At 39.4% G+C, this 17,695-nt stretch overlaps 1 protein-coding gene across 3 annotated transcripts; it reads right to left on the reverse strand.

Annotated features, from left to right (window-relative positions):
* Positions 1-2,582: 2,582 nt before the first annotated feature.
* Positions 2,583-12,256, reverse strand: st8sia2 (ST8 alpha-N-acetyl-neuraminide alpha-2,8-sialyltransferase 2). 3 transcript variants are annotated; one of them, XM_071544204.1, is made up of 6 exons: positions 11,899-12,256; positions 9,962-10,018; positions 9,326-9,466; positions 8,971-9,228; positions 6,747-7,040; positions 2,583-4,671 (listed from the first exon to the last, which is right to left on the reverse strand). In XM_071544204.1, the coding sequence occupies exons 1-6, from the start codon at positions 11,994-11,996 to the stop codon at positions 4,359-4,361; spliced, it is 1,161 nt and encodes a 386-aa protein (XP_071400305.1). In that variant the 5' UTR covers positions 11,997-12,256; the 3' UTR covers positions 2,583-4,358. The 3 variants fall into 3 exon arrangements, with proteins under 3 accessions (XP_071400305.1, XP_071400307.1, XP_071400306.1); XM_071544206.1 differs by lacking the exon at positions 9,962-10,018 and having other exon boundaries at positions 9,326-9,409; XM_071544205.1 differs by lacking the exon at positions 9,962-10,018.
* Positions 12,257-17,695: the final 5,439 nt, after the last annotated feature.

Raw genomic sequence — 17,695 nt, forward strand, 5'->3', positions numbered from 1 at the left:
GTAATGTCTAACTTGTGAAGTGCACTTATTTTCTGAAAAGTCGCTTCACTCGCGCAACAGTGCAGCTGCTGATAAAGTGGCTCTCCTCCTCTCCTTTCAGATTTAATATTATGGCAAAATTGGGTAATATTTCATGAGAAAATTATGCAGCGCATGGCATTTTTTATCTAATGTGATTTTCCTGGGCTTTCAAGGTATTAAAGTTGCAATTGCAGATGCAGTGGAGGCTGGCAGTGACAAATCAACACAAACTGCCAACCAAATATCTCTATAATGGATAGTGATGTCAAACAGCCCAAGGAATTAGCTTCTGTAAAGGCAAAAAAACCCCACTGGCGTTGCCCTTTAAAGGAAACATTTTGTCGTTCAACTGTTAAACAGGTTTTTGCCTGATCCTGAACACGTGCTTCACTTCTTTTGTCCATTAGATGTATTTAAATGTTAAATGACTTTTATAGCATAACTAATGAAAAATGTAACTGGATTGTAGTATTTGTCTTGTAATCCTTTATTTAAATACAAAGTTATATGATGATCAGTCTGATTTTAAATAAAAGAATGGATCAGTAGAAGAGTTCACAAACTTTTCCTTGTCACTGTACCTTAAATGTCATTATTTTAACAGCAATGCAGAGTATAGCTAGTGCTTGCTGTAACCGCACTGCAGAGTATACTAAGTATTGTTGGTGACCTTGTGTTTTAATCAAAACTGTTATTTGATAGTGCACCAGGCCTACAGGTGCAAGCTGTTTCCAAGCTTCCCGAATGACCTCCATGCTGGTAGTAACATGTTTGTGTTGGCCAATCCTAATCTCCATCCACATGGACAACATGCTGTCTATGTATGCAGCATTTTCTTTACAGGAGAATCGACTGTGTGGTATTTCTCCTTTGTATTGTTGTAATAGAAGACTGTGCACATTGTCACTGTTTAATATGCAAGCAGCGTGCAGGAGTGTGTGTGAATGAGGACTGAGAAGGTATTTTGAATCATACACTGAATCATATCAATCTTTCAACCTGTTACCCTGTTAACTAAATTTGATATTATTTCTTATGTATATTTAAATGTGGCTGTCAGTATACTTTTCTAATGAGATATAAACAATGGCATCCTCATGGTTGACTGTTTGCTCGTATATTGTTTTGTTTTTTTCCCATTAGATGGCTGTCGTTAATTTCAGTATATTGTGTGAAAGGCTGGCATTTCATGTTTAAAGTTAGTTTTGAATTGTATTTGCAGAAAACAGAATTCTGCAGATTCATTCTTGTGCCTCTACTAAGTTTGTCTCAGATGAGTAAGATCAGAATAGTTATCTTTGTACTTTCATCCTCCTCCATCTTGGCTTGGCATATTTGGCTTCAATACCCTATCCAGAAATGATACAATCTTTATCTTTAGTTCTGTTTGAATGTGAAAAAAAAACCTTTTGGTCTAATGATGTTAATTTGGGACTTTCATTTGAAATGAATCATCTGCTACAGAAAGTCCCTCTTATAAAAGGAATCAAAGTCTTTGTGGTAGCTATTTGTAGACTGTAGCTAATTTCTCTAATCCCACATTTAAGACAAAAAACGTTACATGTTCCAACTGTTTTTGAAGTATATTGAAGACACGTCCCTGCTTGGTTTCTGACACAGAGTGCTATTATTGTAGAGACACTATATGCCCCCATGGCTGGTTCCACAGTTTCCATTTCTTTGAAACGGTGTTGAAATAAAACTGCTTCCTTTGAAGTGTGCATATCTTAAAGGAGTGACTTAAAGGAAGTAATTTTTGTTTCCATTCTGATTTGCTTGTATAGTTTTTTTTTTTTTAGTATTTTCAGCCACAGCAAAAGAGGACATTCATTTTGTTATTCCATACCATGATTTAACAGTTTCCTTCAACCATTTCAGCGTTGAATCTTTTAAAAACAAAACCTTAAGATATACTTACTTAAGACAAACATGCACAGCAAAGGTGCATCTGTGTTTGTTACTCTGTGCTTGGTCCTTTGAATTTTAAACAGAAGAAAACATATAATACACTTAAGCAAAAGTAGGATCACAGTAGCCAGTAGCATCACCACAGTTTGACAACAGGAACTCTGCATCTCTGGGGAATGTTCTCCAAACTGTGGGCCATACCAGATTCAGGGCTAATTAACTTAGTAGTATTGGTCACAGAACATTTCTATTTTTGCCAAACTCAGACAGGCTTTTACAAATAATCCTTTCATTGCTTCAGACTGCTGACGTCTCTAGTAAAACTTTCATGTCTATTCTTAACTTAATAGGCAGCATAATAAGGCCAACATGTAAGTCAACAGGCGCATCCTGTCAAAACAACAGTTTCATGGATAAATCACATGGCTGAAAGCACATGAGAGGCCGCTTGTTTAGCTGGAGTACACTTGGAATATTTCAAATACTTCTGGTAACTTGTATTAACAGAGGCATTTTCTTCCTGAAAAACCCCAAACATGAAACAACCTAGTTTCAAGACAACTTCACACAACTCAATGAACAAGTGAAGGGAGCTTTCAGACAAGCTTTGAGGAGGAGCTTGAAGTACAAACAGAGGGAAATCCAAACTAGGGAAACACCGATTTTGGCTTTTTATTAAAAGTCAGATATTGGTCAGTCAGTGTTGTCCACCTCTGATAAGATGGAGGTTCCTCCCTGACCACAGCGATGAAAAAAAGGGTCTGAAAAACCTGCAATCAAATTGTATTTTCTTTGCACATTTTATGTAGTCATTTCAGTGTTTATTCACCTCAGGGTTTCAGCAGAGAGTTGGATTTACATGATGGTCTACATTCTGTTTCAGAGGCTTTTCCACCTAATCTAGAATAATATTCTCCTATAAACACTGAACATTTGTATTTCTGGGCATGGAAATGGTCAAATTTATATGTATATATATTGAATATAGGCACAAAATATTGGCTATTGGCAAATATCAGTATCAGTATAAGCCTTCAAAAACCCATATCGGTCGAACCCTAATCCAAACAATGTACAAAAGTATTATTCATAAATGATCTCAATTGAAAAAAGGTATACAATTAATCAGGTATTCCAACTTTCAGCATTATTGTGCTGAAATAGTTAATGGTGACTAGTTGATCATGGAATTGTTCTGTACATTTTAGCATTAGGAAGAATATCAATACATTCATTAAAAACAAAAAAACAAAAAAATGCATGGTCTTCTGATTACCACTAAAACGTCCAGTGCAGACCTGGGCTGATCATCCTGGAGAAAAGTTTGCAAAGTGAGTTTGCTGTTGGCTGGGTCTGTGTAAACGGTCTTGTGTGAACAGCTGGTATCCTCCTTATCCTTAATCTTCTTAGGGAAGTCGGACACAATTCAACACAGTTCCACCGCCTCCTTCGGCTCTCAGTGACTAAACCAGCAATATCAAATATCTGCTCTTGTTGACTGGAGATTGATGGGTGTAGAATTTCCAACTGGTTTACAGCATTTCGATTTGACCTCCAGCCTGTCCATGTTGCATGAGATGTGTATGCTGGTTTTATTCATCAAAGAAAAGTATCAATAATTCTGAAACCTGTTTGTAACTTTTCAAAGTCTCATGAATTTCCTACTTTAATGTCAACACAACATTTAAAGCTAATCATAATTTATCAGAAACCTTTAAAACAGCATAAAACATCACATTAGAATCTGTTTTTATCACAAGATGAATATTACATCAATCCTTTCTTTGAAATCCCAGATTGAAGGGGATCATCAGATTGAAACTCCCTTCAACCAATATTAAACGGTACACTAAGATTTTATATTTTCATCCTCATTTCCCTGATAATTAAGTACTTCCATCTTGTGGCCCACAAGAGACACACAAGATGTAAATTCGGCAGCTCTTTATGCCTTTGATATCCTGGCTAAGATTTCAACACATGCTTAATGTGGCTGTATCATAAGTTGGGAATTTAAATTTATGGCATTTTCAAAATACAAATATTGGAATATTGGGATCCTTGATAGACTGTGACTACAGTTTTAGCTTGGCTGTTTAATGAAAAAAAGAGGCAACCTGACACTGCGGTTGCACCAGCAGCAATAAGCTAAGCAAACAGTGTCTTACCATTTTGAAGGTTACCATAGAGATCTCAATACGGGCAAATCACAACTCATCAGTGGAAATATATCTAACAAAGAGAGGTCACAATAGAAAAAGTTCATCCCAATAATTTAAAATAAGTTAAATTCATTTTAAGTTTCACAAAAGTACAATGTTTCACACAATTAGTATTTTCTCTGCAAACTGCTACAGTGTATGCTCAGTCAAGAAAGTGGTATTTCCCAGAGTGCAGCGGGCGTTTCCATGGAGATAGTTCCCTTGCTGCTATTTGCCTTGGAGCTCCTTCTGCGGCAGCTTCTCTGCATCACAAGTCCCAGTGTGGAGCCGCAGCGCCCCCTGTCTGTGCAGTCTGCTCAGGGTCCTAAACTCCAGAGGCATGGTGTGTGGGCTCGAACTGGAGGTGTACTCATATTTTAGAGTGTCGTAGTAGTGGTAACTGACTGGTTTGCCTTGCAGGTCGAGTGGAAAGGGCCAGAAGCCGTATAGATGGATCTCTTCACAGAAGCGAGTGGCCATAGTGTACATCAGGAGCCCGGTGGTCGGCCGCTTGATGTGAACATTGTTGGTCAGCCAGTATCTATTGACAAAGAAATAAGTGATTGTATGTTAGCTGCATTCCCTCAAAAACAATTGCCTAGATTACAACCCTAACCACCACAAAACAAAATGAGAAATAAATCAAAGACAACCAATAACTCATTTTACATATTGTAAAATATAATTATGATAATGTAAAATCCTGCATCACATATTATCCTATACATGTCCTGTCCAAAGTCTCCAGTGTTCCTCTCCAGTTCGCCCAAGGAGAACACACTAAAGCCAATATTCATTAGAAAGCGATGGCAATCTACTCATCCTTAAGGAATTTATCTTCTTGATTTTTGTTATTATGCAAGATGTCTGCTGGGAGCATAGAGAGGGGAGATGAATCCTGAATAGCTGTAAGTCAGGATTTAGTGTCAGCCTAATCTGTTTCCCAGTTGCAGGCCTCCAAACTGGCCTTTCAAGCACTCTGTCTACCCAGAGGTGCTCAATAAGTGATCTTTTCTTAACCTTTTGTTTACTCAGGGAATGTTTGCTGAGCACATATGCTCTCTTTCAGCAACACACTACTCGCAGAGTTACACAGTCACACCCTGCAGCTGCTCAGTGCTACCACATTCTTCTACTGTAGGCGACCCGGGAGCTCGTAGCAGCGGGATGTAGAGAGCCGTCCTCGGGGGCAACTTCAGAGGTGCTTGTTCAGACTGGGAAGAGCATTACACATTCACTGCCCCCAAATCAATTTTCCTAACCAGCAGGCATCCAAACCCATGACTTTCCGGTCAATAGCCCACTTCTTTAACCTTTAGGCTATCGCGGTCTCTGATCTCGCTGTACTCTCTCTGTGGTTAGCGGTAAGGTCGTGTTGAGAGGCCGAGGTTGTACTATTTAAAGCAGTGTGCTCAAACCGCGTGCCACGGAGGGCCGAGAGGCTGCAGGTGTTCATTCCAACCGAAGACCCACAGCAGCCGGTTTCACTGATTAGCACACCTTCAACCGGAGAGGAGGAACTAATCAGCGAAATCAGCTGGTGTCGTCTTTGGTTCGGAACGAAAACCTGCAGACACTCTGACCTCTATACAGAGACTCTCTGATTTAAAGAGCAGCCTGTACTCAGGGAAGGGCAGGGTCAGGGTGAGTCAGACTGGTATGCAGAGCTTTTATCAGACAACACTACAAAAAGGTCAAAGGCGTGGACTGCATCTCCAATGACATTCCAGGTGAATTATTTCCTCTTGTAAAACACTGAGCTTACTGTCTGCTAAACACTATACAACTAATGCGTGGGCATGCAACATGGACTACTTCGGTCACTGACTAATGGTGTTTGGGAGGCTTTGAACTAGTCAGGGAAGGTTCAGAGCCGTATGCCTGCCTGTGGTGAGAAAGAGGCAAGGGCAGCAAAAAGTTCCAGGGAGGGATTTTTTATAAAAGCCTGAAGGCAGTGCAGACTATTTACAAGAAGAAGCATCCCTCAAAAAAGATCCCTGACCAGACCTAAAATAAATGAATCAGCACAAATGAAAAGGATTAACAAAATATAAAGATTATACAAGTCCTGTCACCACAGATAAACAGCATTGCTCACAAAAGGAATAGAAACCAAATAACCAGCCAGCCTGGAAAATAGCAACTAAATCAATTCTTTACAACATGTAGAATTTCAAAAAGCTACAGTAATCAATCTCTACATTAAGTCCATATTTTCCTTGGAGAAAGATTTTCATCAATGTTAACACTGTGTTGTGTCATCAATATTAACACTGTGTATTGATCCTTAACCACAAATAACTCAAATTGAACTGACATGAATACTTGAACTATCCTTGAACATCCACTTCAGAATGGAAGACACGGAGACACACATTTCACAGTTAATCAAGGCAGAGATTTGGTGAGATGGACTTGAGGTACGGGACGAGTGAAGAGGGACAGAGTAGCTTTCTTCCACCGACTGCCTCTGGTGATCAGCTTTAATGCCCTGTTTAAAAATAGCCATCAGCGCTGCAGATTAGAGTTTTCCAACCCCTAGATTATGCTGCTCACAGGTATTGTAAGACGCAGCTCGCCAAATGCGATCCCCCGTGCGTCTGATCCGCATCTTACCCTCTGACAGCGTGGAGAAGGCGCAGTGAGGGGAAGGCGGTGCGCACGTCCACAGTATGCTGTAGAATGAGCCGGACGGCCCACTCCACTCGTTCCTCCCCACCCTTAGCCATGAAGGCCGGGATCCACAGCACACTGCCGCTGAGGCTTTGGAGCCGCCGCAGGAAGCGCTCCCTCCACTCGTCGTTGGCCAGGTCCTGGAACGCCCGCTGCACCACTGAAGGGTTCATGGTCACCAAGTTGGTCCGCCAGCCCACGTCCCCAGAGTATTCCTCCACTGGTGCCAGGTTACACCTGAGGACAGGCAGGCACAGCTCACTCAATTTACATTTCAGCAAGGTGAAATTATGCCCTAAATATCCCTTTATTTTCTGGCTTATCTGTCTTTTCACCTAACACTAAAACTCTCCCACCATACACAACTGAGAGCAAGTTAACAACAGGTAACTAATAGAAATGGCAACAAAAAGTGTCTTAATAAGGTCATGAAGAGCAGCCAGAACAGCTTCAATGCATCTTGGCTTAAATTTTACAAGTATAAGAAAGTTTATTGGAAGGCAGCAACACCCGTTTTCCATGGCAAGTTCATTCATATGGTGTTTTGTTGACTGGTGGAAAACATTGCCACTCCAAATTCTCCAAGTATCCATTTGAGCTGAGACCCTATAAAGCCAAGGCATATAGCTCACATTGATTTCATTACCCTCTAGGTAAATGCTGGAACATACAAAGCCACTGATCATCTTCATGGTAAAGCATTTCTATTCTCTAAAGCATGTCAGGAAAATACGCCATGACTTCTTTCAGTATACTTTGTTGTATTCTAATTTACTCAGGTGTTTCCTTTATTTTGGCAATTGTCTGTACTCACTACATTGCCATCAAGTTGTATTCCATCTTGCAGCTTTATGCTTGGTCACAGTTGCTGTCCATGTACCATGCCAGGTAATAACACCCGTACTAAGAACAGTTGGCACAAAGGTTGCATGGTAACTAAAAACCTGACAAGTGTGAACCATCAACTACCATATCTTGTTTTTAAAGTTCCAGTAAGTTAAGGCACTACACCAACATACCCCATAAACGTCTCATAAAACTGGGCTAAAATAATCTAAAACCAGCCAAGTGCCCCAAACAGCTGGTTTGTAAGGCCCATGCTCTTTGTGGTATAAACATACTTTGTGGGACCCAAGTGTGTGGGCACGGCACTATATTTAGCTGAGACATTATCTCCCTATCTGAAATCTGAATGCCAGAGCAAATTCCTCAGCTCCTTAAAATGCCACATTCCCTGCCAACCGTTACAGCCTGGCCCGGGCCTTATTTTCCTGCTATAGGAGTCCAGAAATTTTGACCACTCCTCAACAGCAGAACATCTCAGCACATCCAAAAGACACGATATCAATAAACTAGAGTTTTCAGAATAACTGAGACATGCTGGGATTTCAGGCACAATCAGCTCAACGAGGGACTGCCATAGAGACTAAAACTACTTTCTGTTTAATTTATACCACACAAATTTTAAGCTCTTTGATTTAGAAGAGAAGATGCTTTTCATTATAAATACCTCTGCTTCTATGTGCTTTGCTGGTCCTAGGTACCTAGGTAGTACACTGGATTGCCCACCAAAATATTCTTTGCGTCTCCCATTGCAATATCAATGCACTTTCTTCCAGTGAGAGGCAGAGGTGTGAAAAGTGGTAAATAAACCACTCAGCAACCCCTTTGCTGATACTTGAGCACAAAATAGAACTGACTGATGGTTTCAGAGACAGAATTCTCCAGTAAATGAGAGTTTGACCCCTGAGCGCCAGCACTGCTCTAAAAAGCTCATTGTATTCCTGGTGGATAGCTACATTTTTTCAAAATGTCAATTTGATGTATAATCATGCATTTAATTGCTAAGTCTGGCTGTCCATTCCCAAGTTTTAATCATTAAAAAGCTCTGACAGCTTTTTCAAAAGTGTAATTAATATGTTTTCAGCTGTGTGAGCACAGACTCAACCTGAATTAAACTGACGACTTGAAAAATGATTATCGTTGCCATGTGAATTGTACTCCCAATAACTGACATAAAATTAAAACCAAAACAAATTTGCTAATCCATTTCAATTATAATCCACTTTAAATGTTTGTTTGTTTGTGTTGTGTTTCAAGTTGAAGACGTGCAACATTAAAATCACTCATGCTGCTCTGTTGTTTGTCAGCTGCTGTGGAAAAATACCTAATGACAAAGTCGTGAGAGTCAATCTCTGGTCCGCAGCTGCTGTTCAGCATGATCCCAGAGTTGCCCACGATGGCGCAGCGCCTGTGATGTTGGTTCTTCATGGGGGACGCAGTTGGCAGAAGACGGTACAGGTTTTCTGAGATGTTTGTGGTGCTGTGGCGGTCAAACACATAGTGGACGACATCTCCTGCTTTCAAAGTGCCTTTCAGAATAGAGATGTCCCGCTCCGGATCAAGGAATCTCAAAATGTTCTTCCTACAAAAGGGGAAAAAATACATTTGTCATGAAAGATGCTCATGCTCAGTCAAGTATAAAATCATGATGAGATCTTTGTGGAGAATTAGGACTCTACCTGATGAGGTTGGAGAGAGTCTTGTTGAAGGTCCAGTTATCTGAAGAGAGTTTGGCAGTGCTGTTGAAGTGTGGAAGACGATGGCTGACATCTTTACCTGAGCTCGCCAAAGGAGTAGGATCCAACTTCACTGCAGCCTTTCTGAATGAGAATATGCACACCTTGAGATTCATCTAATTAACATACTCACTCACACTTATGTGTGAAACAATAGAGCCTTGTTTTTCTAATTGTGTGAATTACCCTATGAATAATTTCAATGAAATATAATAAAACAATTTGAAATACAATTAAATCATTTTGTTATTGTTGTTATTGAATTATTATTATTGTTATTAATAATGTTTACCCCAAAGGTTTTCACTGTTTCGTGGAACCCAGCACCTTTATGGGGATTTATAACAACCTTCTTTACCTTAAAACTCAAACACAGAGTGATGAGACCCTCATGAATAAAAGTCACATCATCATTAATGTTGCGAAAAACGAACCAATTAGAGCTACTGAAAAGGACCTAGAAGTGCCAATTAACTCCCTACTGGTGGTATCGAGGTTAGGATACATATACATATATATATATATATGTGTGTGTGTGTGTGTGTATAAAAGACATGCAAAGTAATTGGATTGTCAGACCTGTGGGGCTTAGGGATGAACCTGTGCAAGTTCATTTTTCTTGAATGTCCAGTATTCCTAGACAAAGGAATCAAAAATCATGTACTGCAGTCTGTGTTTTTAGGCACATCAAATTATAGGCGACTTCACCATATATTATTATTTCCTTTATTTAAGCGGGAAGACTCATTGAGATCAAGATCTCTTTTCCAAGAGAGACCTACTAACAACAGAACAGTTATAAAAAGACATGCAAGTTCATTCAAACATTACACAGCAACAATCAAACAAAAATCAGTGGAAACAGTTACAGTCAACGTTAGAAAAATCATGGATTAAGAATTTGAACTTTTCTGAAGAAACAAGGAATTCTAATTTCAAAGACCTTTGCAAATCATTCCATTTGTAAGGCGCAGAGTATTGAAAACCATTTTTGCCACACACACACATATATATATATATATATACATATATATAGTATACCTACTATATACGGTACATGGCATATGTCCTTCTATCAAGATAACATGAAGGACGAAGGCATGTATCAAGGTATTTTTAGCGCATTACACTGTGGAACCATTTGGTGATGTAATGATGGGAAATGTGGCCTTGAGGCTAGCTGTACTATTCAGAAAGGAGAGTATCTTTTCACAGTAGTGTGGATTATGTCAGTCAGGAGGCAACTTCAGTAAGCACTGCATTTAAATTTTGAGCATAGTTTTTTCTGCAACCACAACCTTAGTCATATCTGATGAAGTCGTGACCAGCTGCACAACAACAGTCTAAATGCCCAAATTGTTGATGAGTTAGATCTAGGTATAGGCTCATTCTCTGTAAAGTCTTTTAAGACATGCTTGTGATGAAGGCCTATAGAAATAAACAAAGTTAAATTAACTTGAACTTCAAATGACAAAGTAACAGAGCTGAAGAAGAAGAGTATTCCTCTGAGAGGCAGGTGCTGCCATTGTTGTCTGCAGTGGATTCATGTGACCCTTTTACAGACTTTGGCAGCTTCAAATATTTTGTTACAAATTTTGTTATGCTGCAGGCTTTTTCATGCAGAAGTGGAATTGGTACTGGTTCTTCTCCCACGGCAAATCACAAACCAATATGACCTCATTACAAAATGAGCCACAGCCGGGTAATTGCATTCAAAACAAAATGTTCTTGCTGAGAGGGAAATTCCAAAAAGCTTCAGCAAAAGTCAAATTGCTGTTTATGCAGCAAAGCATCTTCATGGCAATGATGAATATTTGATTGAAAAACAGTTTCTGGATATTGTACAGTGAACGTCTGGCTGGGTGAAAATGTGTCAGTGAGGTGTCTTAATGCCAAATTGACCACAGTTCATTTAGCTTGGAAATTAGCTATACAGTGTCTTTTCTCGCATGCCAGATGCAAGTGGGGCATGTGTGTGACTTCTGCTGCACTGCTGCTCAACAACTGAAAGTCTAAAAAGGCAAAAACAAGAGCAAACCCATTTTTGTCAACAATCTGTTGTCTCTCTCTCTCTCTCTCTCTCTCTCTCTCTCTCTCTCTCTCTCTCTCTCACTCACTCACTCACTCACTCACACACACACACACACACACACGTACACACACGTCCTATTACAGTGTAAATGTATCCTGTCCTGCATGCAGGCTGCACTGCAAGACAAATAATCCCAAGAGACCCAAGCAGGCTGCTGTCGGCACAGCTGCTCCCGCTGCTCCCATGTGTTACAAACGTGGAAACAAACTACACATATTCCATATTCACCCGCAAACTTAAACTCATGAACTAAATTATTTCATTCATTAGTCAATAATTGTACTTTATAGATAAAATCATCTGAGATGGCATGAGGCTGTAAATCATCAATGTAGGAAATATCCTTTGCTGGTGATGGAGAATAAAAAAAATACTACACACACACAATGGAAGGATGAAGCGGATTGTACAATAGCCTACTTACGCAGTTTCTTCTTCCACTTCAGCAATATCAGCAATAATCAAAAACACAACCAGGAGTGTGACAATGCCGAACAACACTGTGCGAAATACTAGCGGCATGGTTACAGGAGGAGGCTGCAGCCAGAGTGCCTCCTTTCAACACACTGTGTTACATTAACCTTCTTCTTTTTCCATTTATAAACCGAAAATCCGCTCAGTCATCACCATTGTTCATAACGCGGACGAGTCGGACACCGGCAAGCTGTCGCCCTTTTTTTTTTTTCCTCCCCAGAAGATTGCCTTGTTTCTGGTTCCCGTAATGGGGCGACGCTGCTGGTCTCAGCATTACCTCTATTCCCCAGTCAAACTTTGAAAGCGTGTACCTAGAGATTGCCATGAGAGCAGCGGTATTGAAGACCACAGTCTTAAAGGTACAGGAGCGACCTTATCGTCCATCATGTCCCCCGTCCTCCCGGTAGGGTTCCAGCCAAAATGAGCAAGTTTGATTTCACCGCTGTTTCACTCCCTAGATGTTCAGTGTGTCAGTTGTTTTGGTGCGAATGGGTTTTGCACTGATAAAGGCCCAGATTAGGCCGAAACGTTTGCACTTTTGCACTTTATACAGTATATATGTCGCGAAGAATATGATATTGTGAAGAATTTTGATTTGTTGGATCGTGGGTTCTTACTCTCTAGATCAGCGGTTCTCAACGTGGGGTCCGGGGACCACCAGGGGTCCTTGAGGGGGTTCCAGGGGGTCCCCAGAATTTTTTTTTTTTTTTTTTTTTTTAAACTTTCCCATTACTTCATTTACAAGAAGTTATTGCAATTATAGAATGTAGAAAAATGACTATTTTGGTCATAGTTTCACTGTTATCTCTCTACCTACAATACAGATAGTCGTGGAATTCTGGACAAAATCTTATCTAACAATAAAAATATTCTCAGATTTGGGTCCAAGAGGCAAAACCTCTGTGGCTCTAATGTAGACTAAATTAGGGGCCCTTGATATGAAAAAGGTTGAGAATCACTGCTCTAGATGTTTTGCATGGTGAGAGAATGCATATGGATGACTTTTTTGTTTAGAGGTTTCACCCACCTACAGTATAGACAGCTATATGAGACATATATTTGCACCTAGTATATCATCTAATGACGAAACTCTTCTTAGATGGAGTCCCCCCCCCACCCTCCCAATGCAGTCTTATAAAATGGGGGTCTGTGGTTAATAAATATGTATTCGAGGGGTTGAATGTGAAGTGAAGTTGGTATAGGACCAGACAACACAGCAGGTTTGCCTCCGTAGATTGATTTCAGCCTTCTCACACCCTCAAGCCCTTGCTTTTTAGCCCACAAAAGCAAGCTCTGTTAACTTCAACGGCTTGGGAGAAGGCTGAGATTGAACTATGGGGGATATAACTTGTTGTGTGTTTGGTGGTCCTATGAAGTCGAATAGAGTTTCGATGACATTTCATTTTGGGGTGACGTATTCCTTTAACGTGAAGCATTTTGGGAACACCTGTCCTATTCCATCAGTCTTGGGCACTGCCAGAAACTATATCGAAACCTTTCAGTGGTCTGTGAGGATTACATTTCTCATTTCTCTTGCACTGTCAGTGAAAATTTAGTTTGTCAGATGTAGAAAATGGCAGGATGCTGACTGCTGATCTTGGAAAAGGAAATGGAACAGGTTATTAGACCAAATAGTTTTGCATTACACTGTAACTGTCATTGGCTCTGCTGTGTCTGTATTTTTCAGTGAGTATTTAAGCCTATATTTATCCAGGGAAAGCCAACTGAGCATATTTACTCTTTTCCAGCAATGCCCTGCTGAAACACCTGCTGCACCTGCTACACACACTGGGAGCTGCCCAGTACAACCATCCTCTCCCACTGTGCAGGTTTTACTTACCAGTCCAGTTCACACAAACAACTCAACAGTCAAAATATTGCCTTAAGCTGATTGGTGTTGCATGTAAACATACTCAGTGTCTCTCCCCCTGAGGAATGTAATAGTGTTTTTTTGTTTGTTTGGGACTCTGTCATACAGTTATCATCTGTAAGCTAAAATGTGAAAGTTTTAAATGTGTATTCACAGCAAAACCCTCTTTTACTTCCATTAAAATACAACCTGGACAGTAACAAATTACATCATGGTTCACTAATGAATGCTTAATTAACACGTGATTAAACAAACCACATGTTAACAAGTGTGCTTCAGTCACAGTCAGCTTATATGCTGATTAATGTATACATACTTAATAATTAATTGATAACTACAGTGGTAACAACCAGTTTAATTCATTATTTGGTAATATTAGTTTTTCATTAACTCTGCAGCAGCCACAAATAAGTATAATGTATAATGTATAAAGTATACTGCTAATGATTATTGTAATATGTAGGCACAAGTCAAAAAATAAAATACTAACTAATAAGGGAACATATCAGTGGCTAGTGTCAGTACTTGCTGTATCAAGAATAACTAAAACTGGAAAGCACGTAATGAACAAACCAGTAAATAACGTCTTTAGTAATAAATTATTCTTATGTCTGTATGAAGCCTCTCTGGCAGGACATTTCCTTTGTCTACCTGAACATCTTCAGTCTTCCTCCCTCAAGAGCAGATGTCCAGTGTTTTTCATAAGAATTTACACTTGTCTTTATAATCTACATATTAATTAAGCGTAAATTATTGAAAACATACCATTATTTACCACTCTTTGTGTCCCTGTAAGTAATTTGGAGAACACCCCCACTTCACTTATCATTAATCATAATATATAAGTTAATGTTCATAGTTGATCATGACTAAGGCATACTTACTAACAAAAATGTTTGCAGTTAGTTAATGCTTAATCGCTGGTTAATTAAGCATTAATTACTAGTCTACCCTAATGTGAAGTGTTACCAAGAATACTGCACTGCCAAGTCACTATTGTGATTCCTATGTATACAAAAATGTCTAATATTATACCATACATTATTAATACTGTGCACTCTGCACTTTATATGCACCACAGTGATTTAAAAAAAGAAGCAAAATAATACAAAGAGATGACATTAAAGATGTAAATGTAAAACGGTTTAATGTGCGACTCACATCTCACATTTGCATCCGTCTTATCCAGTGTGTGACCTTATTGTTGGGAAATAGGCATCCAGCAGTAAATATCTAAATGTCAGCAAGCTGAACCCAGTCAGTCCAGTAGATTAGTATTCATTGAAATTTCTGCCCTCAAGTGTATGAGAGAATAAGGCGAAGCTCTCCACCAAGGATTTATTGGTTTAATGTTTTTCTGCTAGAGTTGTCATGTAATAGTTGGTGTTTAGTTCTTGGTAATGCACCCATTAAAGTAATTGGCATCCCTTGATAAAAGGAACAAACTCCTGCCTGCAGTGTGTTCAAGGTTGGTGGCTTTTCTCGTGTTTGACTTTCTGCAAGGACACTTGTCCAATGAGTGATAATTGCATTTGTGGGGTTTTGGTGTGACAAGCATCGTGAGTGAGGTGCATGTCAAAGTGTTGTTAATTGAGGCCGATGCTACTGAGACTAGCTATTGTCATGCATGAGCTTATTTCTTTTGTTGAAGAGCCTCATTGTGCTATTAATAGACTTCCATCCATCAGACAACCCTCAGACCCCCCCCCCCCACCACCGCCACCACACACACACACACACACACACACACACCATTATTTCATTTGTTTGAGCACTTAGAAATGATAGTAATTATGCCATGTTGTTTTCTCAGGAGTACAAACAGAGGATATTTCTGTGGCTGCTACAGTATATGAACAAAACTTTACAATTTTGAATATAATTATGTATTATTTATTGTCTTTAGCAAAGTGAGATGCATAATTTAATGAAAATGTGTAATTCATTCCAATAAAGCAGATTGTACTTGTGTTGTATTTGACAATGTTTGAAGATGAAAAGCAAATGAATATGAGTTTTGTTGGTAGTTGGTAAGCAGCACTAAAAACGCTTGGCCTTGGCTCAGTAGATTAGATCAGAGGAGGGACTTGTGTTACAGTACAAAGGCACTATTTTGATTCCTTTAAAATGTTGTGTACACACCAAGTGGAGGCCTCTGGGGATATTAGCTTCTTTAATCAGTCTTCATATTAATTATGTGCAGTGTGATACAACAACCTGGCAGCTGATGGATCATCAAAACGTGTATTGTAAGTATTGTTATGAGTAGAAACTGAACAAAATAGCTGAAATGAAGTAGTGTAAAATGACATACAATGTTCCACATTATTTTCACTGGGCTAGTTCTAACACTAAGCCGTCAAGGTTTTCTGGTAATTCTACATGGGCTTCTGTGGCCCTTTAATTTGGTTCATGCATTACAGTGGCAGCCTGGCGGGACAAACCAAGCCCACCTGCAGTGTGCAAGTCTAGGATGAACGTGTCCTTACTGAAACTGGGAGGATGCCCTTTAAAATATTCTATCAGAGGAAATGTGATCGGTGACTAGAGAGAAATATCATTACTTATTTCTTGCTATTCACTTAACGAATGCAAGTATTCGCTCACATATGGCCGATAAAACTTGAACTTTAAGCATTTATCAAGGTAAAGGTTAAAATTAAATCAGAATCCTTTTCTCAAAACTAGCCAATTTTTCCCTTTGGATCCACCTAACATTTTAGAGGTTCTCTAGTTGTTGGTTTTTGTTGTTACCCATTACCGTCAAACATGAGACAATATTTGGCTGCATCTTGGCAGCTTTGTAAATCCATGTAAATCCATACTGTACATACATACATCTTTCCATATCTTTATTTTGAGCCACCTCAAAGTCTGTGAAATATGAAAGACTGCCTAGAATATTGTCCTGCTGATGTAAGTGAAGATGAACTCTATAGGTCTCCTGAAACCTTGTGTCCTCCCTCCCTCAGCAGTGTTGCGTCTGTTCATTTGTCATGGCTGAGCAGAGAATCTAAGCCACATCAATAACCATCCTAATCTACTTTGCAAGCAGGCAAGATGAAAGTTCTGTGCGGTTGTTGGCTGAAGCTTTTTGAAAGACACTAAACATCGAGTACGAAGCGGCACACACACACACACACACACACACACACACACACACACACAGCGGCACTCTACGGAAGCATCATAACCCCAACACAGTGGAATGGCGAATGATGGGAATCCATGTTTGACTTTGCTTGTTGAAAACCATCTGCATAAACATTTACTTGAAAGATATTTGGATTTAAAATGATATTCAGCATCTCATTTGGGTTTGGCTTCTCAAATTCTCAATGGCTCCCATATACTTGCCAATAGTGAATACCATAATCAGATGTGAAGCTCTTAGTCTGCTGTGCAAATCAAAATATGAGATCCACAGTACTTATGTAGCTCATTAATTTCTCTGGCCAATCTTGCACATCATATTGTGTTAGCAGTTGGCGGGGCTGAGTCGTTTTTGTGGATATTTTGATGAGCTATAAATAGAAAACGACAGTTGGAATCTACAAGCTTTTAGCTTTCTGATCCCCCAACAGTTTGAGAACTTTTGAGGAAGCATGATCAAAGCTTTAGTGGGGTATTTTAAGGAAAATAAATAATGTAATTATAAGAAATATTGTGTTTCAAAGCCTATGCGGAGCTGCTGTGTCATGAGATTTTCACATCGCAGGGTAAGGGAATTCAAGAATACAAAATTTAATGATGCATCTTTTTCATAATATACTCACATACTATATACTGTATATACAGTGGTTTCTGAAATGACATTGTCTCCAAAATGAAAACTATAACACTTCAAATAGTTTATTTTCTGAAAAATAATTTATTT

The sequence above is a fragment of the Centroberyx affinis genome, unplaced genomic scaffold (genome assembly GCF_046629955.1).
Source record: "Centroberyx affinis isolate AG114_WGS23_722 - 3 ecotype Tasmania unplaced genomic scaffold, CSIRO-AGI_Caff_v1 ptg004486l_1, whole genome shotgun sequence".
NCBI lineage: Eukaryota > Metazoa > Chordata > Actinopteri > Beryciformes > Berycidae > Centroberyx > Centroberyx affinis.